The sequence below is a fragment of the Tigriopus californicus genome, chromosome 10 (genome assembly GCF_007210705.1).
Source record: "Tigriopus californicus strain San Diego chromosome 10, Tcal_SD_v2.1, whole genome shotgun sequence".
NCBI classification, from domain to species: domain Eukaryota; kingdom Metazoa; phylum Arthropoda; class Copepoda; order Harpacticoida; family Harpacticidae; genus Tigriopus; species Tigriopus californicus.
Window position 1 is genome coordinate 8,150,431 of NC_081449.1, and position 27,112 is coordinate 8,177,542.

Here is a 27,112-nt window from a genome sequence, read left to right on the forward strand (position 1 = left end):
TAACCGATTTCTCTGTACCTGTGTGATTGTGACTTCATGGAAGTGTCGTTAAGTTCAATCTTCTTGAGTTCCGATAGTTTTCTCATGCCTGAAGCAGGTTCTAAATCATTAGGTTGGTCGTCAGATTGTTCGTGCAACAAGTGCCAAAATTCTTTACATGAACTGAAAGGAGCGTTCTGCTTTCCTATCATTCCCAAGCTAAGGCAAGGCAAAAGCACAAAGCAAATGGGTAATAGGAATTGGTTATAAAATCGACGTCTTCCAAACGAAGAGAACGAATATCACGAGTTTGGTGAGAGCGTACCAAAAAAGTACATTGGTTTTCACTGTGAGTTGCTTATTTGTATCCCCAGTTTGGATTTCTATTCTGAACCAAGCTGTAATTAGTACATCGTGGTCTGGTGGGAAGACTTTTTCTCCCTCACGATCTTTTGTGCACTCGAGATTTTTCATGATGAGATCGGCAGTCCAACTTCAACCGCCGGGAACGACGCGAAGCACCGTTGAGCGATCGAGCTTTGTCTGAGAGAGCGAGAGAGAGAGGTAGGGGAGATCTCGAGAAGAAGGGTTTCTCTGCGCGCACACCTTTTAGTGATCAATCCAGAGCGGGCTTCGGGGTGGCTTCAGGAATTACCTGCTCAGCTATATCTCCCTTCCAGTCTCTGTGCCCAAGATGAGACTACAACATTTCGGAGCAGAGCAATCGTGACAAAGCGAAGCAGCCAATGAATGTTTAGTCCATCAAAAAGTCTGTTGCGGAAAAGAAGAACACAGAGTTGAGTCTCTGGATCTTTGAAGGCCCTTATGTATGTGCGACAATGCGAAAAGAGTTGATGAGTTAGCACCACAGAAAGGAAATAACCATTTCCTGTCCAAGCGGATCTCAAGACAACATGGAGAGTGACAAAGACAACCTGACAAAGCAGACAACCACCCTCAGTGCTAATAATAAGAACAATTTCAATGGAGCCACGCTACCTAAAAAGCACGGCGCAGTGGTGGAGGCGTGGCGGCCTCGACGATCTCGTTCCCGATCAACAAGTGAGAACACCAGTGACTTTCAACAACAACTCAAACGACACGCCAGTCAGGCCACAATGTGGTACACCACAGTTCCACAATCGATCACCACACATTCGTTAGGTTCTCGCCATGCTCCCACTCGTCGATCATTGCGGCATTCCAGGATGTTAGTTCTCTCGAAAAATGGAAGCGGTAAGGATGAAACGAATCTCAATGCGGCAATCGAAGCCCCTCTCGCAGGAAGCTTATTGCATTGCAATATAATACAACAGTATGCACTAGTGAGCCCTTTTATGTTGTTGCATTCAAGGGATTCCGTTTTTTTCCTCCAAAGATAATTGCTGCAATTACTAACCTGAAGATGGCTTTAAGCTACTCAGCTACTTCAAAGACCGAGCAAGCCTCTGTTGGTACTGTGAAGTGTGTATGTATTGTACGTACTGTATGCACGTTACCTAGGGTAGCTTAGGGACATGCATTCACATGCCACAATCTAGAGGGAAACGGCTCTCCAAATGGAGAGGAGGTCTAGAACTTCCACTTCCAATCTTAAACAAGTAGAGATCTAGCAAGCATTACACAGGCTCATTGTGTTTCTTTGTATTAGTAACTGCGACTTTAAAAATAAACGCCCTTTGGCGGCATTACGTTCTGCTGAAGAGGAAGACCTGCTTTTCGCAATCACTCCTAATGATGCCAGTTGATGAACGTCGAGGTACAAACACACATTCACAAACAAACACAAACGCACACGGCCATCTTCAAGCTAAGAATAAAAGTAAACCGAGAAAAAAACTCCATCGGCTTCGACCAGGTCTGACGAAGGATTTTTAGATCGCAGTACGGTATTGAGAGAAAGAAGGATTCATGAACCTTCCACTCCGTCAGTCATAAACATGCAAAGCAAATTAACTCTTCAACTCAAGCGTTGCGAAATGGAGCACCTTTATGACGATGATGATGATGATGATGACGACGATGGTTGAATCCATTCCCTGGATAGGGTATCTACTTCTCAACTTCGTTGTGCAGTCTACATAGATAAATACAAGAGTACGAGCGTGTTCACGAGTTGAATGCCCAAGATCTCGATGTCAAAACTGAGATCAAATCCTGAGTTCTAACTTTTATTTCAAAGATGCACCATCCAGCTTCGTGAATTTCACTTGAGAAAGTATCGGAAATCATATTACCCGGAGAGTGTCTTACGTAGATTAACTTAAAGTTTTCACCACAAAATAAAGTGGAGAAAGAAGTCATCTTCAACATCCACACTATCACTCGAAGATCCCTTTTCAAAGAGGTGAAGAGGTCGACAATAAATGTCTCAAGACAAGATTTTACTGAGAAATATGTTCAACTCCAAACACACTTGTATTCAAGATTAGCCTTCCACTTTACAGCTATCATATCACATGAGTCATGACAAAGAGGCTTAAATTTTGTTTTAAGAGGTAGAATTATTCCTTTGTTGTTGTGTTTCTCTTGAAATCAAGGTTTTCATATCGAGAAATATCCTAATTAACGCCAGCAACACACAAAGCAGGCCTGTAAAGATCAATCAATTAACGTTTCGCCTCATCAAACCACAATATCTCCTATCATCCCATTCTTAATATCACATGAAAGACCCGAATTAGGAATCATAGAATAACTCCCGCTGGGGCCTGTAATTCGCTGTTTTGTGTTAACCGATCTTTATCCTGCAATTCTTTTTGTTCTTAGCTGTAGTCCCCCGAGGCACTTTCCCGCTTGAGATTGTAGCTCCAAAGTGATCATTAGCATTAGTGCTGGGGCGAGTTCGGACTCGAGTCTTTTAGATAGGACCCGAATCCAGACTCGTCAAGACGAAATTATTGTTTTTTTCTTAGAATTTCGCAAGTCTGGTCTTCTTGCAAGACTTGACAGTAGCAAAAGACTCGAGTCCGGACTCGGCAAGTCTGGCAAAAATTCAAAAAATCAAAGGACTCGTACGAGTCCGACTTTTGCTAGACTTGCCCCAGCACTAATTTAGCACAATGTTTTTTTGTTTCTCATTTCTTCAACGATAACAACTCTCTTTATTGCTCACCTCACATCGCTAAAGAGACTTGTTTCGGCCTGCCATGGACTCACAGTAGTTATAATTTGTTGATCAGCAAAAAGCTGATGTTCGATCCACTCTCTGTGTCCCAGTAATCTAGGTTCTTTGAAACGGAAAGTATATGGAAAGAACTACCTGATTTGTGATGCTGCATGGGGAACACGATGTTTTGATTATGCAAGAAACAAACAAAGACAGCCCTAGCCACCAGGACCCTAAAATAACACCACCCTCTAAGTGTGCATGTGTGCTCTTTTTCCAAAAAAACATGGGAATCTTCAAGCAAATCGAGTACTTTGCTTGAGTTCGAAAAATGTTTGCACATTTAGAATGTTTGGTAAAAAAGAAAGCAATTTTTGAACCGCTTCATTATTTTTTGTTACGTGATTTTATTGAAGTGGCCATTTTTTTATGCTGTTGCGTTATAAATGTTTCAAAATTAGAACTTGGGGCACACCAAGCAAACTGAACGTACACTAATCAACTCGAAATATAATTTGAAGCATTCTAAGCTTCTCATAAACCACATATTCCTTCAGTCCAAGACTGGAATGACTGCGGCGCAATCACTTCTTTAGTAAACTCCTGCCTCAATACTGTATACTCCATGGCTCAAGGAAAGGGCAGGAGCATATATAACTTTTAATGGATCAATGCATGGAGGCCGTGTGGCCTGGAGAGGAAAGCTCTACAAAACCTCGCTAGAAGACGTTCAAGCAATGCATTACCTCCTAATGAGATGCAAGCCTGCTAAGAGGATGCTTAATCAACTCTTCCCTCCAAATCAAATGACCGATTAGGAGGCAACGCAACGCTCAAACATCTTCTAACGAGGTTTCAAAAAGCTTTTCTCTCCAGTCCTGACGGACTTCATGATCAATGTGAACATTTTTTTTTAACTTTATTTATCTACTGTATATTCAACAGTAGACCTGTAACAAGATATTTTCAGATTGCCCTTAATATTGCCACGTTTATATTTTGAAGCATCAGCAAACTCCTATCTTTTGGTCGACAATTAGCAGCACTTTGAGAGAATCTAAGGCTTGGGTACTAGTTATGGAATTGAATAAGTAGATTATTTATTCAAACCATGTGTCAGCACATCCTTGCCATCACTATTTTCTGCTTTACCGTAAAAAATTCATAAATTGTTAAAAATCTTGTATCGGGGTGAATGTTGCTCCTTTGATAGAGAATATGAAATGGGTGGAACTTGTAGACGTGGGACAATTACTTTCAAAATCATTTGTGACTTTTTTTTTTAGATTCTTATCGATTCTTCTTGTTATTTGTCTTTATCATCATCCATCATCCAGATGTCAAATCATATTAAAAAAAGTTTGAAGAGATCTTTCAATCTTCTGCCGAATTTAGAATCGTCTTAGAATGTTGATGTTTCCCATCTAAATCATATTTGTATTCAAACACTTCACAATTGTGAATCATTTCAGTTTCAGGGAAATATTTGCCCCACATCATCGACCCCTACAAACTCGGGGCATGTTTGTCCCTCGCACATTTGGTCACTGGAATCTGTCTCATTGGATTCATCTTTGTTCTCCTTCATTGGGCTCCGTATTTGGCATCTTCGGACGTTTCACATTTTTCAGGCCCTCCAGTAAGATAGCTTATTATTATAGTGACCATCAAATGACTCACAACACAACTATCGATCTATTTCTCAGCAATTCATCGCCGCCTGGTTTTCCTTCATGATAATGACCTGCTTTCGTTACTTCTATCCCGGGACAAAACGAAAGGCATGCGTGTTCCCCGCGAAGCGATGGCACTTGGTGGGTGTAAACAAAATAGAATAACATGTACCGCATGTACTCGATCTAATGACGCTGTTTTGTCAACCCCTTAAATTTCATTTTCGTTCCAGATGTGGAGTGCCCTTTTCATGGGATTGTCCTCATTGTGCGCCTTAGCAGCTTTCTTGGTTCATACCGCCCATCTCTACTATCTGTTCGTGGCCATTCCGAGGTGTTCCGTGGCAGAAGTGAGCCGGGATGAGTTCACGTCCCCTTGGTTAGGATCTCTTACCAACTTGACTCAGGTCGAGCCAGTCAAATGCATTTGTCAGTATAACCCTACCCGATTGGACCAGAGCCTGATCTATTGGGGCCTTTCGTGCATCGACGTGAAACGCGTGTTGCCCTTCTTCTTGACTACCGCCTCGGTCATCAACTTCATAGGCTGCTTCGTGGGCTTTTGGTACGTGGGCTTGGTCATTCGAAGCTTGATTCGATCTTGGACCGCCCGTTCATTCTGGTTTACCCACCGCTCACCCGATGCGGCCAAATTACCAATGATATCTTAGAATAAAATTATCGATTAAAACAGACTGCAACCGTGATTTCTTTTCTATTATGTTCATCAAAGCTCGTAGGCGTAAAATAGGGACCGATTTCGTATTCGGCCATCCGTTCCCAGGACAATGGGCGATATTCGAGTGGTCTAGTCTTTCTCTGCGATCGCGGTCAGATGTTCCTCGATTTCTTTCTCATTCAGGATGGTGAATTTGGGTTGGTCCTTAGACACCACAGCCACCTCAATCTCACTGGGCTTGAAATCAGCGGACAGAATTGTGGACAAGCAGTTGATGGCCGTTTGAATGGTTTCCTCATGAGAAAACTCACTCTTCTTCTTCAACTTCTTCTCCAAGAACGAATTGGCCTCAGTTTGCTTGGCGCCCACGGAGCAAGCCTTGAAAGCGCAAAAATAGCCCGCCGGGTCGGATTTATACACGCAGGGGCCTAGATCCTCGTCATAGGCGATCAAGATCATGGCGCAGCCCAAGGGGCGCATCTCGGCGTTTTGCGTGTACACCTGGCAAATGTCGGCGATCTTACGACACAACACATCCACGGGCATGTCGTAGCCGAACTTGTACTTGAAACTGGCCGCCTCGTATCTAGCCCGTTGGACTTGATTCTTGGCATCGGCCACCATGCCGGTCATGACGCAGCCAATCGTGTCCGTGATGGCGTACAACGAGGTCACTGAGGAGGCGTCAATCAGTTTGTCGGGCACCTTGCGGAGTGTGGCCACAGCCGACGTTTCCGCGCCCTTGACAGCCACCGATGTGGTCCCGGTTGAGTTGATGGCCTTGAAGGCGTATTCGACCTGATAGAGCCGTCCTTCCGGGCTGAAGATGGTGATGTAGTGATCGAAACCGGCACTTGAACCGCGAGACATGATGATCGCGACGAAGAAGACAAAGAAGATGAACAGGAGGAACGGGTCAGGATAGAACCAATTGAACACCGGGATATCCGCAGATTGGAGGTGCTCCTAACGAAGCTGGAACGATCGACTCTCCAAGAGCGATTGGGGCCTCAATCGGAGGATGAATGTTTTTCTTCCTTGATTCTCAAGTTGGGAACCAGAGATTTGAGAACGAATGATGATGATGACTTGCCGAAAGTTCAGCTGAACAGCGCTTTGAGTCCCAGCCAATTCAGCCATTCCAATCCACATCTAAGTCAGCCTCTGCCAGATGAAGTGATTCCAGGGTGACGAAGGCAGAGCAAGTTGATTGAACTTCAGTTGATCGGAATCTTTCTTTTTAAATAGTTCATTTCAGGTTGAAATGTATCAACTAGCCAGGCCATATATAAGAGCTCTCGAACTGGCATTTTAGTTTCTAGTCAAGATTTACTCATTAGAGATCGAGTTACAAGGACACTTTTTCATTTTATTTTTTTTGGAACCATTGAACTTGATATCAAAAGCAAAGGCCGGAGATGATGGTGATCCCACGAATGATCTATCATTTTATTATCGTTTGACATGGACTTTACAAACCACAGAGCTTGAGCGTGCGGTCCATAGAGGTGGAGGCAATGTAGCTCCCGTGCTTACCAAATCGCACGCCCGTGGCCATGGCTGTGTGGTCCTCAAATACTTTCAATTCCGTCCATTGTTTGCACAAGTACACGCGAACGTCCGTTCCGGCAACAGCCAAATAAGTGCCACTTTGATCGAAGCAGAGATCCTTCACCTCGTAGTTGTCGTCCAATTGAATCGTCTTGAAGTTCTTCAGTTTCCTCAAATCCCAAAGCTTTACGCAGGCATCATCCGCTGCTGTGGCTAGGTAATAACCGTTCTCGGAGAAAGATATAGCCGAGATAGCGCCACTATGACCTTCGAAATTGGCCACATTTTGTTGCTATTGTAGGGGAACCATACTCGCATTAAACTTGACATAACCTTAACTACGAACTATAAATGACGGTACAGTACCTCTTTCAAATCCCAGATTTTTATGACCGAGTCAGCTGTTCCAGTGCCAAAAATGAGACCATCCGGATGGAATTGGGCGCAAGTTAGTGCAGCCGTGGAGGCATCAGTTACTTTGGCGACCAACCGACCGGAGCGAATGTCCGAAAACGCCCAATGTTGATCCAACGAGGTGGAGAGAACATAATCGCCGGTGGCGTGGAGAGATAATCCCGTCACAGGTCCATCATGGACGCGCAAAATCTTCAGGGTCTGTGAAGTGGGCACGTTCCACAATCGAATGGTGGAATCATGCGAGGCCGTGATAACCGTATCCTCTGAATCAGGATAATAGACCACTCGGTTCACCTTCTTCGTATGTCCCTTGAGAATGGCAATGATCTACGACCAACAGACCGACATGAGTATTGCTCATTAATTCATTAACATCTGCCCTCTAGTACGTACCTGTTCGTCATCTTTGTTGAAAATAGTAGCGGTCTTGTCGGCCCCTCCAGTCAGAATCTTGCTCGGGTTATTGGCATTAATGTCCAAAGCCAAAATGCCGGGCACTGACGCCGAATGGAGACCGGGATGCGAGGCCAGGGTCTTGAAATTGCGGATGTCATTCACCGACATGAGCTCCTCGGGCACGGTCTTGCCTCGCTTCTTTCGCTCACCTGTCAAAACCTTAGCCTTGTCTTGCAATTTGTTCACGATCTCCTGTAACAGAAAAAGAGACCGCCACCCCGTCATTAGCCTCTGATGTTCCTAAGGTCTTACTTGGTTTTAACAACGATACCTGTGTCATGCCCGTGGCCTCCAATGTGACCGGCGTGGCGGCCGGAGCTTCGGTCTGATGAACGGGCGTAGCCCCCGCCATGGCCGCGTGTGACGGAGTCATGGCGGCAGTTTGCGGTTTCAAGGTGGCCAAAGCCTCTCGAGCCCCCGTGACCTCCTTGGTCAAGCGGGCGATGACACGACAGGCGGCATCGTGTTGGTAGAGCGCGTGACTGAGCTCTTGGCGCGCCGTTTGGAGCTGTTGCCGCAGAGTGAAGGAGTGCAACATGGCCGCATCCCACTCGTCTTGCAAGGACTTCAGGATAGCCGGAATAGACGTGGCCGACGGGGCCTTGGGCTTGACCAGGGGCGAAGCTTTGACGGCAATCAGTTGCACGGCACTGAGCGGCTCCTTGGTGACCGGGTCGCAGCCATTCTCCTCGATGAACTTTTCGACCAGTCGGCGTTCAAAGATCTGGCCTGAAACGGGTGAGACCACGGGCGTTTCCGGGGCCTAAATAGCACGGGGGCGAACAGAATTAAACTACACTAGTCGGGCCGAAGCCAGATAAGCCTGGCGGCCTCGGCTCTATTTGCGTGCCCTTACCTCATTAGAGATGGCGCATATCATGGCAGTCATGATCGTGGATGGCGAGATCCGGCGATGCCCGATGGGATTTGTTTTCTTGCTCTTCTGGCGGCGATCCCAACGATCCCAACGTTGTTGTGTGGATTTCTGCCTGCCTCCGTGTCGGCCGCTTTGTCTGACTGCCTGCCGGCTTTACTCCTCGGCCTCCAAACAATTCGCCTTCAGTAGCGCTCTCAAGTGCTTTGGAGCTGACCTCTCTTGCTGCTTCCTCCTAGTTCGATCTAATCATAGAGAAAGCAGCTGCTAGAGAGTGGGATGAGAGCTAGCAGGCGGACTAGTTTTCAGAGCGAATGAATATCAGCTGACCGGCTGCTAGGGCATAGTTTCTGATTGTAGAGGCGCTGCTCTCTATCAGCTAGAGTGACGCTGTCCTCTGGTTACCGATTCAGCTGCAGTAAAAACCACAACAAACTCGATTTTTACATCTTTTTTTTTTTTTTTTTACATTTTTCTTCTATGATCTAATGGCTGTTAGCCCTTTTTGTTCTGACTGGAAGCAGTAACCAGCTGGTGCTTCATGTGAGCGGCGAGGTTTGTTGTGGATGATCTGGGAGCATTTTCGGACCCCAGGGTGGCTATAATTTGATATTCAGAGAAAAGAGAGAAACGACCTCCTTATGAAACCTTGGCCTCGAACTGTATGAATGGGGCAGACTCTAACGCCTCCAGGGTACGGCGAAAACCACTCGTAAGCTGCTGGGAAATTATCACACTCGCCCGCTAGATCTAGCAATTGGAAGAAACACTTGGGCCTGATTGAATGAATATAACATTTGACCGTCTTTAAAAGAATCTAATATTCAATTTGTTAACTATTGAAAGGCAAATCGGCCCGCGCCGAAGCCTGGCCGCGGCTTAGGTATGGAGAGGAGCATGGCTGAGTTGTTGGGCTTGGCCCTTGAGGTAGATGGCATATTGGCGGCGGACTCGTCGCTCTTTCGCTTATTCGACATCGGGGGGCGACCCCGAGAAGTGGATCGATTTGCGGCGCCTCGAGTTGACCCCGTGCGATTGAATGAGCCTCGACCTCCACGTCCACGCTTGACACCCCCGCGGAAATAACGAGATCGACCAGCCCTAGATCAAAAAGACCAAGTCATGAACGATTCTTCATAAATGTGGTAGTGCTTGCATTGAAATCCCTCACCCTCTTCCTCTGCCCCTGCCTCTTGATCCCGACACCGAGCCCGGCGTCCCAATGGAGCTAAAGCCGTTGGCTTGATTGAACTCGCTCTGCTCTTCCGCGGCAGCCATTTGCGCCATCTGCCGATCTGACAAATACTTCATGCGATCTTCGAGATATTTCTCACAGATCGGAGCCAGATGGAGACCGTAGCGCAGATATCGCAATTCCGTCATTTGATCGATTTCCATCATCTGCTCCTTGGTTATAGGAAGCTTTTTGGCGATCTCCTGGTAAACCTCAACCGGCAGGGCCGTAAATACGCTTTTAAGATCCGGATTGATGGCCAAGATTTTTTCCTTGAGCTCCTCAAAGCACCTCTCTTCGATCCGCTTGAGTCCGTCATCCTCGGTGTTCTCGGAGGCGTTACCTCGGACCAGATTGGAAGCTTGCACCTCCAGTTCCACTTTGGCCATGCCCGAGAGTAATTGGTCGGCCTTATTTCCTTTCTTCACGTAAGCGGAGGCCATTCCATCTCGGGAAATGACGAGCTCTTCCCATAGATAATTCTCCAAAACGAGCCGTCTGACAATGCGGTTACAATCTTGCAAATTGAATTGGGCACCGGCCTTGTAAATGGGATCACTGTCCCATTGGCACCCCAAAACTTTTTTGTTCTTCATGCCTCGTAGGATATCTACCAGGTGGTTCACAGTGAAGTTCTTCTGATCGAAACGAGAGCGCGAACTCAATCGAATCACGCCCTCGATGACCGTTTTGGCAAACAGAGTGACGTCCATTTTCGTCTTACTCGAACACCGACAGTTGTCGCACGTGGTGCCAGAGTTGAGGCATAATCGGGGATCGAACACCTCTCCGAAATACTGCAACTGGATCGCTCTCCGGCAATCTGATATGTTTTCGCAATATCCAACCATAGCATAAAGGTTAGAATAATGAATTTTCCTGGCCTCCACCGTGGTCTTTTCGTCAAGATCAATGAGTTTTCGCATCCGATGGAAATCTGCGTACGAGTAAAAGAGAATGCATCGCGATTTCCTCCCATCTCTTCCTGCCCTTCCGGATTCTTGATAATATCCTTCAATGGATTTGGGTAACGAATAATGAACCACGAATCGAACATCTGGTTTATCAATACCCATGCCAAAGGCGATGGTGGCGCACACGACCCGCGTTCGATCCTGGATCCACCTGTCCTGAACCGAGGATCGTTCTTTCTCATTGAGTCCGGCGTGATAGGAAACTGCAGAGATTCCAGCGCAAGAGAGCTCATCAGAAACGTCATCGCATTCCTTGCGTGACAAGCAATACACGATTCCAGATTGCTTGGGATAATCCTTTTTGATCAGCTCGATGATCTCCTTTGTTATGCTCTTGCCTTTTTTGGGTTTCACTTCGTACTGGAGGTTGGCTCGGTTGAAGCTGGATAGGAACCACTTTGGATTTCGCATTCCTAATTGATGTAGAATATCGGTCCTCACCCTTGGAGTGGCAGTGGCGGTTAGAGCCATGAAAGGCACTCCCGGATATCGCGTTCTAAGCACCTTGAGTTGCTTGTAATCTGGTCGGAAATCATGTCCCCATTGAGACACGCAATGAGCTTCATCGATGACAAATCGGTTCAATTTCCCATTCTCATGGAGTTGAGTAAAGATGGATTTCAGCGCCTCACTTGCACTGATCTTCTCTGGTGTGACATAGAGCAAAGTGAGGGCGGGTGTTTTGAATCGCAGTTTATCGTAAACGAGCCGTTGCCTCGTGAAGTCTTCGCCACAAAGATGGTCGGCCGGAATGCCTAGACCGTTTAACTTGGTTACTTGGTCGTGGATGAGAGATACCAAGGGTGAAATCACCACGGTAACGCCCTCATTCATCACGGCAGGTAATTGGTAGCACAGACTTTTCCCGCCTCCTGTGGGCATTAAAACGAAGCAATCATGGTTTAACAGAGCTGCGTTGCATGTTTGGAGCTGATTGGGACGAAAATTGTGAATGCCAAACTTGTTTCGGAGTTGGTTGAAGAGCTTCTCGGAGAAATTATAGTCTCGTCTCGAGAGCTCCTTGTTCGTTCCGTCGTTTCGAGCCATTCCAAGAAAACGTCCTTCCGCATTAACTCCAATATTGCAATCATTCGAATTGCCACTTTGACTAGAGTACAAAGCATCAGTGTAATATATGTCTCCATTCACGTCGGGATGACGAGTTTCGTCCAATTTTGAGCCCACATCACGCATTGGTGGCTGAGTATCGAAATCATCGGGCTTGAACGAACTCCTACCAGGAAGAATAAACGGTGGCAGTTCCCTAGGCTTTATTGGACTAGATCCCGAGGTGTCGATGAATTGAGACGGTTGATGAGACAAACTCGACGAAGGGCCTCTTTGTGTGCTGGTCACCATTTGATTGGAAAAATTAGAGCTCATCTCATTGGCTCTCGGATCCGATGGCGTCTTGAAGTGAAATCTATTTTCACTCGATCTTGATTGAGACCCTAAAACCGGACTAAGTGGAGCAGCGAGTGCGGGAGGTGGATAGGATACGCTTTTGGCTACTTCAAAGTCCGGACTGTCTCTTCGATTACTAACTCCTAATTGGGAGCATTGGATCGACGACGATGCCGTAGGAGTAAAGCCTTCTTTGACTTTGGAAGGTGTTTGAAGCCGCACAGACATATCGTCAATAAGTCCACTAAAGTTGGCCAAATGGGGATTGTTCCGATCGATTTCCTTTGAAAGATGTCTTTCCAGGAATTCGACTTTCTGAGATAAGCACAAGATTAGAAGATCTTTCATTTCGTCTCTCTCCTGAGTTTTGAGGTAACAAGCGGGTTTTTTGAGGATCATTTTTCTTCGGATGAGCTCAGTCATATCTTTAAAGTTACTCAACGCTGCGTTTTCTTCATCGCCATTCTGGCTTAAACGTTTGAAAGTCTGAGGCGTATGCGATCCTTCGGAATTCGGTGTTTTCTTCTGAATATGTTCGGGAATGTCTAATGATATGGGAAGGGCTTTTAGGTTAGACGGAACCGAATGATTGAGGCTCTGATCGCTATCCGAGGAAGACGATTTCAATGACCTCTTCTTAAAAACAAACGTCTTGGGCTTCGTTATTTCTTTCTTAACAGGCGATTCCATGATAAAATCGTCATCATCTTCCTTGTCATCGCCGACGCCGACACCACTAACACCGCCACCACCACAGTCTATACTTTTCTGAACTTGAAATAAACTCCCGGCATTTTCTTCAAACGAATAGTCGATCGAATCGGTGACTTTAGGCGGAGTTTCATCAGGAGAGGGTGGTGCCCCATGAGGACTGGACTGAAATGTATCCTGCTGATACTTGTCTTCCTCATCGAGTAAATGCTCTAATAAATCATCAGGGGGAGGGGAGAGTTGCCGTTCGTACAAGGGTCCGACGTAACTGGATAAAGGTGAGTGTCGTACGGTTTCCACGACTTTGGCCTCGGGCTGCTTGAAATCATCCAATTGACTAAAATCGATGTTATCCAAGCTATCATTGTCATCCTCATTCAAGGCCCGGCGGTTGTTCAACAGTTCATCGTAGAATCCGACACTCTCTCGTTGCTGAGGAAACGGGTCGTCTTCACTGTCCACTCCAACTTTGGACGGCAATAGTTCAGGGGTTTGGGAAGGTTTCTTGGCAATGTCTAATCCCACCCATTGTTGCCATTTGTCTTGACTATCGTGATCGTCCGTGAGGTCAACGACTTCATCCGACGGACATCGGCCATTGTCAGGCACTGGGTCATGAGATCCCTTTGAGGGGTTCAAGTGGGCCCATCCATGTTTAGCTTGGCCTTTCAAACTGGATGGCTGGCCTTTGGACAAGGTAGTGCCTGCGAAGAAATGGGTCATGGAGGTTTGCTTCTTGGAACTGCTCCTGGCGGACTTGCTGAACCATGGGGATTTGGTCGCGTTCACAGAGTTATTCAAAGACCCCCGGGAGCCTTGACTGGCTCGAGAGGCTAGACGACTTGGTCTTGTCAGGGAGCTCCCGTCGAAATCGTCATCCGGGTCACTCTCCATCGCGGTCTTCCTGCCTTGAGCGAGGCTGATTGGATCACTAGATAGAATGAAGAAGTCACCCCATTCCCCGATGATTCCGCTCGGTCAATCAAAATCTGCCTTATTTTTTTTTTCAGGGTGACGCTCGCTACCTCAGAAATTGCCACTCCGAACTCAGGCACACATCATGTAAGCTTTGGCATCTATGGGTATGGAATCCCCATACTATGTATGGATAGAACACTACAGCAGGCGCCTTCAATCAAGTCATCACATGAATCATGATTGGGTTTTGCTCCTCTTTGACTGATATCTGCCGATAGCGTTAGACAACGACATATTGTTGGGCATTTCCATGTTATCTCTTTGTGTAATGGTGAGTGTTTGAACAAGGGAGAACACGGAGACATTTAACTTCGGTATTTTCGAATACATAAGAACTAGAAGTGAACCAGAACTCACAATCTACACATTGGATCGCATAAAAATAAAAATAAATAGCCTGAATCTGTGGAAACTTCATAGCCCGTAGTACCCTGTGCTTTGATGCTATCAGGTGTTTGGTCCATTTCAATCTACTATTTCATGACCGATGTTAAGCTTAAGATGGATTTTTTTTCACACACGACTAGTGTAAGCATTCCCCACTCTAGGTCGTTCCTATTCCATTCTGGTTTTAGAAGGGCCTAAAATAGTAATTAGTGCTCCATAAACTTAGGTTGCGTGGGCAATAGGAAGCGGGCCAATCCTTTATAAAAAGGCAGCATTTAAACAGCCGTAGAGTAGAGCCTTTCCACCCACGAGTGCCACGATTACTGGGGTGGACGGGATGGGCACACTTAGACTTGCACGCAGCTTACATCTTTCTGCTTACAGCTTGCTTACACAGCACAGAGAACCGTATCCACAATTTCCACATTCAGGCACCAACGCAGGTCTCAGGGACACTCAAAACAGAGCAGTCCACCAACCACAGGGAAGCCAAAGTTGCTCGGCTGAACCGTGGAACGTGAAATACGGATGGGACGTGCGCAATCTGACCGAGCCATGACCTCCTCCGAGTCGTTTAACTCTAGCCAAGAAGATTTATGGAGCCATCGGTTCTGTTCCTGGTAGTTTTCGTTATTATGAACTGCTGCCGTGGTTGAGCTCCCCCTTTTTGATTGTTTGTTGAGTCCTCAATTCGTCCCTTCATTCATCTATACCCGTCCCTGTCTCCTCAAGAAGGAAAGGATATCCATCTCCAAACAATATGAGCCATCATAAGAGCCGGGGTAGTCGCGAGGATCACAGAGGACGCTCCTCCAGTGGACGCCGACCCCCCCTAGGAGGAGGTGGGGGCGGACCTGGGGCCCAGGGTGGCCCAGGCGGGGATTGGACCTGCCCCGAAGACGGGTAATAATATACCACTTCAAAGTAACCAAACTCGTTTGGTGGGCGGGCGTCTGGATGTCAGTCAGGGTCTTGAAGGACTTGCTCAATTATAATTCTTTTCGATATGGTTTCAGGTGTGCCAATGTCAATTTTGCCCGAAGAGCCGAATGTAATCGCTGCGGTGCCGTGAAGCCTTCGGTCGGTGCCAAACTAAAGGCCGTTGGGATTGAGATCGGAACGAACATGGCGGAAAAAAGTGGTGGGCTTTTCTCGGCCGATGATTGGCAGTGCGGCAAATGCGGCAACGTCAATTGGGCTCGACGGTCCACTTGTAACGTGTGCAATGGCCCACGCGTCACGGAGATCGAGCAACGCACCGGTTTAGGCGGCGGGTTCAACGAAAGGCAAGATCGGGTGGAGTACAAACGACACGATTCTGATTCCGACGAGTATGACGACTTTGGTCGGAGAAAGAAATCGGTCAAAAAGAAACCAGTGACCATTGAAACCCCCCCTCGTCGTCTGGCTGAATTCCCCAACAACCGTAAAACCCTGGGAAAGAATGACGAGCCGGAAGACGATGAGGAAGATGACGACGAAGATGATGATGATGACGATGAGGAAGATTTGGGCAAATATGATCTCTGGGGAGATGATAATGTTGACGTAATGCCCAAAAAGGGATCGAATAACCCCATTGATTTCCCTGAAAAGCACCGAGACAATGGCTCATCTTCATCCAGAAAGCGATCTCATTCGCGATCCTCCAATCCATCTTCTGGAAAAACTAGACGTCGTTCACATCAAACCAGAGGCTCTCGATCGAGGTAACACGAATGGTAAACGCTAGCTGTAAAAATGTGGCCAATATGTGTTCGTACCAATTTCACTCCCAGGACCCGTTCTTCGGGTTCACGCTCAAGTAGTCGAAGCCGAAGTCGCGGAAGAGCGCGGAGTCGCAAATCCAGGCGGAGTCGAAGCCGGTCGAGTTCGCGATCCTCGCACTCCTCCTCGTCCTCGTCCTCGTCGTCACGATCCAGCTCAAGAGGTCGGCAACGTCGACGGTAAGGGTTAGCTAGCCAAAAGACCAAAAAATCCCTGTCGGATATCCGACTTTTCAAAAAAATAAATAAAGACAAGATGTTCGGAGGGTGTTGGTCGAGGTCTTGGATCACAATCGACCCATGATCTCCTCTGAATGAGGCCTCATATCCAACCCTTGTCTTACAGGGAATAAAGTACAAACACTGTACTAGGTATGCAGGTAAGGCTCAATGTCTCGTCTCTTGCGTTTCACCTACTCTCGTTTTGATTAGACGCTGAGCAGTCTCGATCCTTAATCCTTAATTGCATGCGACAATCATTTCAGATCAAGAATTGCTAGCCCAAGGAAGTCGAGTCAGCGTCGATCCCGAGGTTCTCGGCGCTCCCGATCGTCGAGCTCGGCGACTTCGAGATCATCGAGTCGTTCCAGATCTCGATCGCGCTCTCGCTCGCGTGGAAGGTCAAGGTTTGAATTAGATTAGAGCGGCTTCATTTGCAGTGAATTACTCAGAGTGAGCTGACTTGTGTGATTTCTACGGACGTCGTACCCTTCTCTTTTTAGGCGACGCTAACGAACGAACGAAAGCATCTCTGTGGATTGACGATGTAAGAAAGCAATCAAGTGTCAAGAAATTGGAACTTGAAGAATGGGCGTGATCGTTTTATTGCAAATGAATGCGATTACGTGTCTCCGTGGATGGAGAAAGACACTTGAGTGAGACTTTTCTGTGACTTTCATTTATTGCTTCGAGTTCCACAATATAATGTTAAAAGCCCCTCGGCCAACAGATCCAGACCTGTCATGGGACAGTCCATTTGATTTTATTTCAACTACGAGGAAAATGGATGGAATAGCACTTAACCATATCTCATGAACATTTTTGTTTTTGCGGATTTCCTCAGCGATACTGGGAATGGAATTGATTGATTTAGGATAGTTGGGAGGTCGCAGAATACAATAATTGTCCTTGTTGACCCCTTCACACCGTCCTAGAACGGGCAGAAATGTCATCTTTCAGTGTGTGATTTCCGTTGGGACAGCCATTCTATGATAAGTTGGCGATCGATGTAGCCGCCATTCAGCGTGGCCTTCATTTCAGAACGATGGAGCTTGAGTTACTTCAGTATGGGGTCCCGTTCATTGGTTCCGTAGAGATTGGTAGCCAATGCCAGGCAGTATTTCAATTTGATGTAAAAATTCCCTCCATCATTGAACTTAGTATGTTAGTTGGGAATAGCATGAAAATCTTCTGACAATACCACTACTTTGCCTTAAGAGAGGAGAGCTTCAAGTTTGTCTTAGTGGGCCTTCCAGTTCAAGACGAAAATCTTATTCATTCATTTTACTGAACTTCAATTTTGTATATTATTTGATCGACCAACGAATTGGAATTGGCGGATCTGCCTAATCCTTGAATATCAGGAATTTTAGTCAAAAAACTTGTCAAGTCGGACTTAAATCCTGCTCCTGGATCAACGCCTGCATACTCTGTACGAATATTTGAGGGCAGCAAATTGAACAATANTACGAATATTTGAGGGCAGCAAATTGAACAATAAAAGAGCCCGAGAAAGAAGAGAGTTGGACTTCACTGTTTTAACTAGCCTGGATTCTCGAAGGCTTGAAGGTGCTCTCAAAACGCACATTAAGCCTCTGTGATCACTGCAATTGGCCCTGAAACCTGGGTTGGGACAAAGCTCACGAATGCTTTTGAAAACGTACAGTATCAGATGCCTTTTCCTACCTTTTCTGAATACTGCACAATCCCAACCTTTCTAACCCCTCCCCATATGAGATCTCTATAATATCCTCAATGTCCCTTGTAAAACATCTTTGGACCTGCTCGAGCTTTTGCTGCTGAACAATCGACTTGTACAGAATTAGAATTAGCATGGTGACACTACCTCTGGATTTAAATGTGCGATATATCCAACCACATGTTTGAAAAGCTTTGCCCACCTTCAACTGGATATGCTCATCGAACTTGCCATTATCTTGGAGGACTACTCCTAGCTCAATCTTTCATGGATGAGACCTGCTGAATGTCTTTGCCATCATCATCTGCTAGTGGCGAGTCTAATGGCGTCGACACAAAGGTCATTGAGCGGAATTTCATTCCATTCAATGCCCCTTTTCCGTTCTTGAAATGAAATGTTATTCATCTCTTGTTTAATATGAGTAAAGTCAGAATTAAGATTAAATCCATTTTGTCAATTTATATTTCAAATAACCTGTTTGAGTGGCAGTTCCACAAATTTAAGCCCAAATTAACCGATTAAGAAAATGGCTTGATAATAATTCAAATAATCTGACTCATCATGCCTCCTATGAATCTAATTAGTTTGATCTTGGGCTAAATGCGAACGGCTCTCGTGGAATGGGAGGTTGGACCATAATGTCGATCACTTTGGCTCATTCTCGTTAACTTTCGAGCTAGATCTTTTGTCCTTACAAGAACGTCCTTAATCAGAGCAACATATTCGGACATAAAAGTTTCCACAGGCATGATCGAAATTTCTTTCGGTCACATCCCTGCCATGGACAACTTTCGATATTCCATTTTTTACTTCCATGCTAGAGGCCCAGAGCCCAAACCAAGGCAGATCTGGCAGGAAGCTCTCAGTCACTCCCAGCTAGCCAGATGGGGGGTCGGTACTTGCCTACTTGGTGTGTCTTGCCATGGTCTTGCTCACGATCAACAACAAACAAATGATCAACTCCCCAACCCTTGACCAAACCTGACGGCATTCCTCAATTCAGCCCCGACAACCATAAGATCGACTTGACTCAGATCAGACTGAAAAGCCCGACGAAAGAGGCACAGACATTCACCGGAGAGATTTCCGGAATTACCACATCCTCTATCTAGCACACCAAGACGTTTCGGATCGATCGACTTCGAGTCCAGCGAGTGTAGGGCCAATAAAGCATGTCGGAGCCGGTCGAGGCTAACACCCCCGCCCATGCTGCCCGTCGTGGAGGTTGTTGCTAGGCCGCCCTCACATCGCCCCGCTCCCCCCAGCAATCTGGACCAGACGGGCCATCTGGTGCTGGGCCCGGGCGCTCGCCGCGATGCGGCTGGTCTCCTGGCCGCACCCTTATCCAAGCTGAGCGTAGAGCAACAGAGTGCGGTCCAAAAGGCCAAGAAGTACGCAATGGAGCAGAGCATCAAGATGGTGCTCATGAAGCAGACCCTGGCTCACCAACAGCAACAAGCCAAGTCGCTTCAACGCCATCAAGCCGTGGTGCTCATGTGCCGCGTCTACGTGGGATCCATCAACTTTGAAGTTAAAGAGGACACCATCAAGCAGGCCTTCTTGCCGTTCGGGCCCATTCGCAGCATCTCCATGAGTTGGGATCCCATCACTCAGAAGCACAAGGGGTTCGCCTTTGTCGAGTATGAGATGCCCGAGGCGGCTCAGCTCGCTTTGGAGCAGATGAACGGCGTGGTCGTGTCTGGACGGAATATCAAAGTGGGACGACCTAGCAACATGCCTCAGGCCCAAGCTGTCATTGACGATATTACGTTGGAGGCCAAGAATTACAATCGGATCTACATTGCCTCGATTCATAGCGATCTGACCGAGGACGATATCAAAAGCGTATTTGAGGCGTTCGGACCCATCAAATCTTGCGAGTTGGCCATGACTTCAGTACCGGGTCGACACAAGGGTTACGGCTTCATCGAGTATCTAACGCTACAAGGGGCGATGGATGCCATTTCTTCCATGAATCTTTTTGATCTGGGAGGCCAATATTTGCGCGTGGGTCGAGCCATTACTCCACCTGATACGCCCACGCAAGGTCCCCCTTCGGCCATTCCGCAAGTGATGCCTACGGCAGCGGCCGTGGCTGCAGCTGCTGCCACCGCCAAGATTCAGGCCATGGATGCTGTGGCCACGAATTTGGGCATTTCGTCCTCCACCATGATTACCAAAACTCAAGCTGGGCCCACCAAAGTGAGTGGGTTTGGCCCCCCCGTATCGGCGGCGGCTATTCCTCCCCCAGCCGTAGTTCAACCCACTGCCTCTCGTTTTGACGAGGGCCCTTCCGTCTCTTTGGGGCCGATGGCGGCGGTGGTCCCGCCCCCGACAGTGGCCGTTTTGCCAGCCCAAATTGGTCAACCAGTGGCCCCACCTCCCATGTCGGTCGATGTGCCACCGGGCCCGACTTTGGCTCAAGGCATGGTCGGTCTCCCCTCGGTTGGAGTGGCGCCCACATTAGCCACTCAACCCTCCTACGCCCAAATCCCCCCTCCCAGTTTGGCCACTTTTCCAACTAATGTGGCTCCCATAGCCACTCCCACGCCAGTGGTGGTTACCTCAACTGCAGAAATTCGGACCAACCTGGAAATGCAAGCTCAGCAACGGCAGCAAGAAGAGCTTCAAAAGAAGTTGATGTCGGGTCAGGAGCCCTCGACACTTCAGCAACAAGAGAACATCTCGATCAAAGGAACCTCTGCCCGTCATCTGGTCATGCAGAAGCTCATGAGAACTCAAGCCGAATCGGTGGTGGTACTCTTGAAGAATATGGTCGGTCCTGATGATGTTGATGAGCAATTGCAAGAGGAAATTGAGGAAGAGTGCTCCAAATTTGGCGAAGTCGAACGTGTTATTATTTATCAAGAAAGGCAATCGGAAGAAGAGAACGCTGAAATTTTGGTCAAGATCTTTGTCGAATTTAAAGGACCGGACAGTACTAAAAAGGCCAAAGAGGCGTTACATGGCCGATTCTTTGGAGGGCGTAAAGTCATAGCCGAGATATACGACCAAATATTATACGACCATAATGATCTCTCGGGTTAAATACACGTCTTATCCTCCCTCATTCTCCCAACTAAACCGTTACGGAAAAGTAATTCTTGCCTTATTCCCAACAACTCATTAAATTGGAAGTCATTTACTTTTTGGCTCCCTGAAAGGCTGAGGACAGCGCAACTGAATTTTCATTTTTGGCCGACTTAATTTGTCGAAACTACACAATTGAAAAATTAATTCCAAAGAAAAAGGGCCAGCTTCTCTTGAAGAAAAATGCTTGACTCACCTTCAGATTGTCAATTATAGACCCAGCAATCCATACAGTCCTAGCGTTAATAAAAATATTAGTTTAAAAGTCCTCTACATAAAAGATACTTGTCCTTTTTTCGTTGAACTTACTCAATAAATCAAGTCAAGCCTTCTTTCAAAAGAAACTCAAACTTTTAAAAGGTTATATTTAAACCTAAACATGCTTGGTTTAATTTAAGATTAACCTTAACTAATTTATCACATTTCAAGGCTCTTATTGAATTCATGTTTGTTGAAATTCCTTGTAAGTTTTCGTGTATCACAGATTGGAAGCCTAATATTGTGAGAGTGCAAAAATAATATCTTTAAACCCCTTGAGTTAAGAAAAGTCAGAACATGGCCTCATAAATTTTGTTTTTGCAAGAATTTACTTTCTGTCCACACAAGTACACGAGTACATATTTCCGTGTGGTTGGACCCAGAATTGTGTAAAGCCTTTGATGAGCTTAGTTTAAATTAACACTAGGCTTGCAGATAGCTACCAGATCATTTATTCCATAACGTAAAAACATAAATTTTAAAATATAGGCTAATCCAATCTGTCCCTGAAGTGTCCATATCAGTCTTGTCCAAGGGGTTCTTCGACGTTGCTAAAGGTCTGCTGACGGCAAAAGGGCAAGAATTCTCTATTTCCAAAGTAGGTTTGGGCATCCGCATCAAGATTGATATACTCCGGAGCACAGTTGGTCTTCACCGAGTCAGCCGTGCAAACCCCGCTCTTACCAATGGGTTGCCATTCGGTTTTGCCATTGTCGCTCAAGATCCATTCAAGCATCCTCCGAACACTGATAAAATACACATCGCTATGGGTTTGTAGGGTATCCTTGATCCATTGAAGCAGCCTCAAGCGATGGGATCGACTTCTTTCCAGGGTCTCGATCCTGATATGTAATACAACCGGAGCGCGGTTCGTCTTCAACGAGCGTTGCAATTGCGTTTCTAACAATTGAACGAACAAGGTCGAGTTACGAGTAGGATGACCAGGGCAGTTTTCCAAGGACAGGCATGCGCCTGGAATGGGCGAAGAAAATTCGTTCGAGGGAACCTCCCATAAGTAATAGGATCGCGATGGACACGTATAAGGGGCATGCTCTTCGCAGGCATGAGGAATCTCTGCATGAAGCGTGTATGGCCAAACAGGGGGTTCGTAAGCCTTCATATCGGGAGAATAACGCAGGGGCGCCCTCAGAGTGGCATCGTAGACGTACCGATGGGCACTTACTGAGGGGTAATGCTCCTCGGATACAAGAATGTCCGAGGGCAACTTCACTCCAATGATGGGTTGATGGAGGGCAGAGTATCGCTCAACCACTCTGGAGAAATTGAATTCATTGTCTATAACAGCGTAACCTTCGTCGTTTTGAGTGAAATGACCGGGTAGGAAGGCGATTTCGTTACCTCTGCTATCCAACTCCTGAAATTGGAACGAAGTGACTTAGACGTCACACTTAGGGCTATCATTGTGGATGTTCGACTTACGTTTAAAAGAACAAAATTGCTGTCCTTGAGAGGAGTAAAGACAGTGCCCGAGATCATGCACTGATCCGGATTCAAGCCGGCGTCAAATATTTCCCGGAACAACCTGACGTTGTTGGGAGTGACTGCCCCCTCCAAGGCTAAGACCACCACTTGAGGTAGAATGGGAAAGTCGTGTTCGTTTTTGACCCCACGGAATGGTGGCCAGATGCCTTTGGTAGTGCAAAAGCAATGAGGAATAGAGCATTCCTTCAGGTCATTGCAAGGCACGTATTCCAAAGCTTCGCGTTTTGGACGAGCTATCCCATCAGAGCAAGTCTCTCCCGAATATTTGTCTGAAGGCTTAGCGGTCATTTTGAACAAATCTTGAATGGACTTCTGAGTTTCGTCCACAATATTTTCGGTTCCAGGTTCCACATAAACAGGGTCTTGGTTGGCCTGTACGGCCAAGAAGACCAAGGTAGCACACATTAGGAACTTCATCTTACTAATCCCACCACTAATCCCACGATATCTCAGACAATCACGAAATTGGCAAATCCAGAACAGAAGCCAATACTACAATGAGCAGCGAGAACGAACACCGAGCAATGGAGTTCTCGTGAGCAAGAGCAAATGCCTTGTTAAAGTCTATTAGCGAATATTGACAATGGATGATGAATAAGTGAAAAAACTAGAACTCCTCAATGAAAAAATCTTCTGTCTCTCCGTCGACGCAATCTTGATTTTCTCCAGAATCCTCCGGTTGTGTTTCTTTTGCAGGGAAAGGCGTTCGAAATTGTCCTGTGAATTGGGCTAGTTCGCGGCAATTCGCGGGAAGACTATGCGGCTGGCATTGAATAACGTAAGGGGCAAGTACTGTAAAAAGTTCTGTGCTTCCAATGCCACTTGTTCCCAGGGCAGCCTTGAGAGCTTCCATTCTAAATGAGGGTAAGAATCATAAAGCATTTGATTTTAAAGATCCCTGAGGTCGTTACTAGTGACGCACCTCTCTTCCGCTTTTGTTTTAGCACCAAAATATTCAGGTTTCCGAAATGTCCGCATTTGATTCTTGGTGCTGGCAGGAGGAACATTATAGTACATCAACCCTCTCACCGATATCAATGCTCCGTATTCTTCCAACGAAATTTTACCAGTACTCTATATGATCAATGACTATGATATTCCGATTCATTAATATAAATAATTGTTTATCTTACGTTCCATTGACGGAATAATCCATCGGCTTGACTTAGAATATCAGCAGCTTCCGCCACGTTCGTTATGTTCGAAAAGAATGAGAGATAATTCTCGTGAAGGAAACAGGTGAAACTTTCAGGCACCATTGGAGAAAGTTCAACTATATCACCAGGATTCGATTTGAGCTCCTTCCGGGCCCACTGTTTTTGAAAATCTAACAACGGATGTTGTTCCGCATGATCTCCTCGTTTGGCATAAACGACCTTCCCAATGGCATGAAATAAGTCCAGATTGGAATCTCTGGAGCCGATGGCTCCTTTGGTGGCATTTGGTTCAGTGTTGGTGCGTTTGCCTGATTTTTTTGTTTTTGTTGAGTGTTTGGGGAACACCAGGGAACGTCGCTTGGACATCGATCTATCTTCACCTATACCTACACAATAAAACCGGGAGATGACATTATGATGCAATGGAGCAATCTGATATGAGACGTCACCTTTCAAGCAAGAGATTTGGAATGCATTAATGGCCCCTCGAATGTCCCCATTCGAGGCTTCCACCAAAGATTGGAGGGACTCTACAGTGGGAAATTCAAAGTCAGATCTACCAGTCTTGGCTTCCGTTTCTCCTATGACCCTCAAGGCTTTGGAGATATTGCCCGCCGTTATTGGATTGAAAGTGATCACATCTAAACCCAACTCAGATCGGGAGTGCGGGGGCAGTAGGCGGTTCAACTCATGCTGAGAAGAAGAGGTCGTGCTCACAATCAATATCAACGGGTCTCCATGGGAGCTAGAGTGGTATTGCTTGAGGATCTGCCGGAATCGCGCCGTGTTAGCCCACACGGCTGATGGGAAATCTTCCAGGAGGACCAACCTCCCGTTGCCAGAGCTGGCATCATCCGTTAAAGAACGATATCGGTTAGCTCTCAATAAAAACTGTTCAAAGGAGTGCCATTGTCCCGTGAAGGCGATCTCGTCGTTTGGAATATAGGGTCCCGTTCGTTCGTGGTCCCGTTGAAAGGCCACCACATCATGGGGACAAGTATAATCCTGAACGGACCAGCCTAGTTCAGCGCTCAAAGCCTGGATCGTGGCCGTTTTTCCGCTACCTGAGGGTCCGGTAAGCAATAGCAACGGACTGAACTGATAGAGGGAAAGAGATAAATGCCTTGGAAAGTGACGTAGTACAACCCTCATGTAGCCAAACACCTCGCCTAACCTGAATTCGACTTGGGGATGGATTTTTACGGCTTCGGGTAATGAGCCATTGCCGAACTTCGTCGACCTTTTTTGGATGAACAGCCAAGTATTTGACCGATTTCGGCTCGTATTTGGCCAACCAGAGTTCGTGATGAGGGCGGGAATCGAAATCGCTCAATGATTTAGTTGGTGGTTCTCGGACAGCATGGGAATGAGATGAGGGTCGAGGACGCTTACTGGGTCCTGGGGTGCTCGAAGATTCCCGGGGCGGCTCGTCTTCGAAATCGATCTCCATCCACTTCTGAAATGAAGCCATGGAAGCTCAATGGTCGAGATTGCCGTCTTTCAAACATCAAAACTGGCTTCAGCCCTACCAGAGAGCCTCCCGTGGTACTGCGAACAAAAGTCATGGCATAAATTCAAAGTAACACGGGTGGACAATGACGACCCTCACGGCAAATCGTGAGATTACCAGCACTCAAGGCCCAGACTCTTTCACGAGGTTTGTTTTGAAGCGGACTTGTAACAGCTGATCTGTCGAACAGGGACGCTGTTTTGGCATCTGGCGTGTTTTTTCAGCCAACATGAACTAAGTTTCCAGTCGATCCAACGGCATGAAATTGCCAGGGGGAGCAGAAGGTCGAAACGAAGCGGCGACGCTGTCTTTTGACAAAGTCCAACTAAATACATGTCCATCTGTGTATGTTATATATCCATCCATGGTCTGTGAATTATTACCACACGGAGACACTTGCTGACCATTCGTATTTTGTATTGCTGGCGATTGCAAGGTAACATTCATAAATAACAAATGTTCAGAGAAAAATTAGGAGCGGTAAACGTTATCCTCCACCGATTAGTTGGCGGTGCTACTTTTTTAAACTTAACCTAACCTAATCAAACCTAACCTTACCTATACCTAAACGGTTTAACATTTGGCCACAAATATAAAAATGAGCACCGCCAACCAATCGGTGGAGAATAACGTTTATCATTAGGAGATCGTGTAATCGTCACTCTAGATGATCAATTTGATAACGATAATCGTGTACTCACTTTTCTTGAGTTTGAAGTGCTTTCACCGGCTGAACTAGGAATGCAATGATAAGGCTGTTGTTGATTTAGCAGATGCATCCTCCATTTTGGACTCACTTCAAGTCTGATATCAATTGTTTCCCGTTACTTCAAGACGGTAGGTTATACTGATCCCGGCTATTCACCGTGGACATTTCCTTCACATTTGTAGCCCATGATATTTTCGTCGGTCTGCCAATGGTATAACACTCAAAGTCAAACTCAAACCTACCACCACCCGTTGAATGTTTCTCTCTTGGTGCGAGTGGTGGGTGAGGCGTCAATTCCCTGGCACGCCCTCAATTACCACCGACGAGCTTCAGGATATATTAGACTCGTCCACCCCTCCCCAAGGGCCTCACGGTCAATCCTTGTCTCACCATCTAATCCTGGATGCTCGTGGCCCCGAGGAATTTGCCGTCTCGCATTTACCTGGGGCTATTCGTGTGGATTTTAACCTCGAACCCGCGGCTTTGGCCACATTTTTATTGAACCAAGCGCCCGAGGGTGCGTTCCAAGTCCAGTGTGTGTGCTATTGCTCAGTGGGTTATCGCTCGGCCATCCTCACTCGCGCCATCAACGACCCCGCCACATTAACCTCGGATCGATTCCGAGCGCTCAACGTCCAAGGGAGTGTTTTCAAGTGGGCTGTTGAGGGGCGAGATCTTCGCGATTCTAACGACCAACCCGTCCCTTACGTCCACCCTTACAATCGAACCTTTGGTCTTGCAGTGCCTCGCTCCTTGTGGCGTTGGACCCCGTAAA

General features: G+C 46.6%; 9 protein-coding genes across 13 annotated transcripts; 4 read left to right on the forward strand and 5 right to left on the reverse strand.

Moving 5' to 3' along the window:
• The first annotated feature begins 362 nt into the window (after positions 1-362).
• Positions 363-5,456, forward strand: LOC131887844 (uncharacterized). The gene is made up of 4 exons (XM_059236565.1): positions 363-1,215; positions 4,561-4,727; positions 4,795-4,902; positions 4,995-5,456. Exons 1-4 carry the CDS (start codon positions 894-896, stop codon positions 5,430-5,432), a joined length of 1,035 nt encoding a protein of 344 aa, XP_059092548.1. The 5' UTR covers positions 363-893; the 3' UTR covers positions 5,433-5,456.
• A 4-nt stretch (positions 5,457-5,460) lies between these two features.
• LOC131887853 (proteasome subunit alpha type-6-like) lies at positions 5,461-6,555 on the reverse strand. The gene has a single exon (XM_059236573.1). It carries the CDS (start codon positions 6,308-6,310, stop codon positions 5,570-5,572), a length of 741 nt encoding a protein of 246 aa, XP_059092556.1. The 5' UTR covers positions 6,311-6,555; the 3' UTR covers positions 5,461-5,569.
• Positions 6,556-6,859: 304 nt separating this feature from the next.
• On the reverse strand, positions 6,860-8,911 carry LOC131887833 (pre-mRNA-processing factor 19-like). The gene is made up of 5 exons (XM_059236550.1): positions 8,721-8,911; positions 8,136-8,627; positions 7,802-8,056; positions 7,358-7,735; positions 6,860-7,283 (listed from the first exon to the last, which is right to left on the reverse strand). Exons 1-5 carry the CDS (start codon positions 8,751-8,753, stop codon positions 6,912-6,914), a joined length of 1,530 nt encoding a protein of 509 aa, XP_059092533.1. The 5' UTR covers positions 8,754-8,911; the 3' UTR covers positions 6,860-6,911.
• A 629-nt stretch (positions 8,912-9,540) lies between these two features.
• On the reverse strand, positions 9,541-14,074 carry LOC131887812 (recQ-like DNA helicase blm-1). The gene is made up of 2 exons (XM_059236525.1): positions 9,910-14,074; positions 9,541-9,839 (listed from the first exon to the last, which is right to left on the reverse strand). Exons 1-2 carry the CDS (start codon positions 13,953-13,955, stop codon positions 9,575-9,577), a joined length of 4,311 nt encoding a protein of 1,436 aa, XP_059092508.1. The 5' UTR covers positions 13,956-14,074; the 3' UTR covers positions 9,541-9,574.
• Positions 14,075-14,813: 739 nt separating this feature from the next.
• LOC131887842 (zinc finger Ran-binding domain-containing protein 2-like) lies at positions 14,814-17,142 on the forward strand. Of its 4 annotated transcripts, none has more exons than XM_059236561.1 (5): positions 14,814-15,329; positions 15,443-16,135; positions 16,205-16,372; positions 16,678-16,818; positions 16,915-17,142. In XM_059236561.1, exons 1-5 carry the CDS (start codon positions 15,187-15,189, stop codon positions 16,922-16,924), a joined length of 1,155 nt encoding a protein of 384 aa, XP_059092544.1. In that variant the 5' UTR covers positions 14,814-15,186; the 3' UTR covers positions 16,925-17,142. The 4 variants fall into 4 exon arrangements, with proteins under 4 accessions (XP_059092544.1, XP_059092543.1, XP_059092546.1 ...); XM_059236563.1 differs by lacking the exon at positions 16,915-17,142 and adding an exon at positions 16,539-16,572 and having other exon boundaries at positions 14,815-15,329; positions 16,678-16,762; XM_059236560.1 differs by having other exon boundaries at positions 16,678-17,142.
• A 2,012-nt stretch (positions 17,143-19,154) lies between these two features.
• On the forward strand, positions 19,155-21,180 carry LOC131887834 (poly(U)-binding-splicing factor half pint-like). Its single transcript, XM_059236551.1, has one exon. The coding sequence runs from the start codon at positions 19,317-19,319 to the stop codon at positions 21,156-21,158; it is 1,842 nt and encodes a 613-aa protein (XP_059092534.1). The 5' UTR covers positions 19,155-19,316; the 3' UTR covers positions 21,159-21,180.
• Positions 21,181-21,894: 714 nt separating this feature from the next.
• On the reverse strand, positions 21,895-25,803 carry LOC131887829 (cell cycle checkpoint protein RAD17-like). Of its 2 annotated transcripts, none has more exons than XM_059236544.1 (7): positions 25,648-25,803; positions 25,293-25,574; positions 24,568-25,216; positions 24,095-24,504; positions 23,884-24,035; positions 22,899-23,815; positions 21,895-22,833 (listed from the first exon to the last, which is right to left on the reverse strand). In XM_059236544.1, the coding sequence occupies exons 1-6, from the start codon at positions 25,681-25,683 to the stop codon at positions 23,569-23,571; spliced, it is 1,776 nt and encodes a 591-aa protein (XP_059092527.1). In that variant the 5' UTR covers positions 25,684-25,803; the 3' UTR covers positions 21,895-22,833; positions 22,899-23,568. The 2 variants fall into 2 exon arrangements, with proteins under 2 accessions (XP_059092527.1, XP_059092528.1); XM_059236545.1 differs by having other exon boundaries at positions 25,293-25,571; positions 25,648-25,793.
• LOC131889472 (chitin deacetylase 1-like) lies at positions 21,979-23,366 on the reverse strand. Its single transcript, XM_059238578.1, has 2 exons — positions 22,899-23,366; positions 21,979-22,833 (listed from the first exon to the last, which is right to left on the reverse strand). Exons 1-2 carry the CDS (start codon positions 23,364-23,366, stop codon positions 21,979-21,981), a joined length of 1,323 nt encoding a protein of 440 aa, XP_059094561.1.
• A 111-nt stretch (positions 25,804-25,914) lies between the features above and the next one.
• Positions 25,915-27,111, forward strand: LOC131887857 (uncharacterized). The gene is made up of 2 exons (XM_059236577.1): positions 25,915-26,064; positions 26,520-27,111. The coding sequence occupies exon 2, from the start codon at positions 26,593-26,595 to the stop codon at positions 27,109-27,111; it is 519 nt and encodes a 172-aa protein (XP_059092560.1). The 5' UTR covers positions 25,915-26,064; positions 26,520-26,592.
• Position 27,112: the final 1 nt, after the last annotated feature.

Coding starts and splice junctions, on each gene's coding strand:
- LOC131887833 (XM_059236550.1), bottom strand. CDS start 8,753: ATGACTGCCATGATATGCGCCATCTCTAATGAG. Junction 8,057..8,135: donor AGGCCACGGGCATGACACAG/GTATCGTTGTTA, acceptor TTTCTGTTACAG/GAGATCGTGAACAAATTGCA. Junction 7,736..7,801: donor TCAACAAAGATGACGAACAG/GTACGTACTAGA, acceptor TGTTGGTCGTAG/ATCATTGCCATTCTCAAGGG.
- LOC131887844 (XM_059236565.1), top strand. CDS start 894: ATGGAGAGTGACAAAGACAACCTGACAAAGCAGACAACCACCCTCAGT. Junction 1,216..4,560: donor TCTCTCGAAAAATGGAAGCG/GTAAGGATGAAA, acceptor GAATCATTTCAG/TTTCAGGGAAATATTTGCCC. Junction 4,728..4,794: donor CACATTTTTCAGGCCCTCCA/GTAAGATAGCTT, acceptor TCTATTTCTCAG/CAATTCATCGCCGCCTGGTT.
- LOC131887812 (XM_059236525.1), bottom strand. CDS start 13,955: ATGGAGAGTGACCCGGATGACGATTTCGACGGGAGCTCCCTGACAAGA. Junction 9,840..9,909: donor GGCAGGGGCAGAGGAAGAGG/GTGAGGGATTTC, acceptor TTTTTGATCTAG/GGCTGGTCGATCTCGTTATT.
- LOC131887857 (XM_059236577.1), top strand. CDS start 26,593: ATGTTTCTCTCTTGGTGCGAGTGGTGGGTGAGGCGTCAATTCCCTGGC.
- LOC131889472 (XM_059238578.1), bottom strand. CDS start 23,366: ATGTGTGCTACCTTGGTCTTCTTGGCCGTACAGGCCAACCAAGACCCT. Junction 22,834..22,898: donor GCAATTTTGTTCTTTTAAAC/GTAAGTCGAACA, acceptor TTCCAATTTCAG/GAGTTGGATAGCAGAGGTAA.
- LOC131887853 (XM_059236573.1), bottom strand. CDS start 6,310: ATGTCTCGCGGTTCAAGTGCCGGTTTCGATCACTACATCACCATCTTC.
- LOC131887834 (XM_059236551.1), top strand. CDS start 19,317: ATGCTGCCCGTCGTGGAGGTTGTTGCTAGGCCGCCCTCACATCGCCCC.
- LOC131887829 (XM_059236544.1), bottom strand. CDS start 25,683: ATGACTTTTGTTCGCAGTACCACGGGAGGCTCTCTG. Junction 25,217..25,292: donor CATCCCCAAGTCGAATTCAG/GTTAGGCGAGGT, acceptor TCCCTCTATCAG/TTCAGTCCGTTGCTATTGCT. Junction 24,505..24,567: donor CCAAATCTCTTGCTTGAAAG/GTGACGTCTCAT, acceptor TTTATTGTGTAG/GTATAGGTGAAGATAGATCG.
- LOC131887842 (XM_059236560.1), top strand. CDS start 15,187: ATGAGCCATCATAAGAGCCGGGGTAGTCGCGAGGATCACAGAGGACGC. Junction 16,136..16,204: donor ACCAGAGGCTCTCGATCGAG/GTAACACGAATG, acceptor TTTCACTCCCAG/GACCCGTTCTTCGGGTTCAC. Junction 16,373..16,677: donor AGAGGTCGGCAACGTCGACG/GTAAGGGTTAGC, acceptor CAATCATTTCAG/ATCAAGAATTGCTAGCCCAA.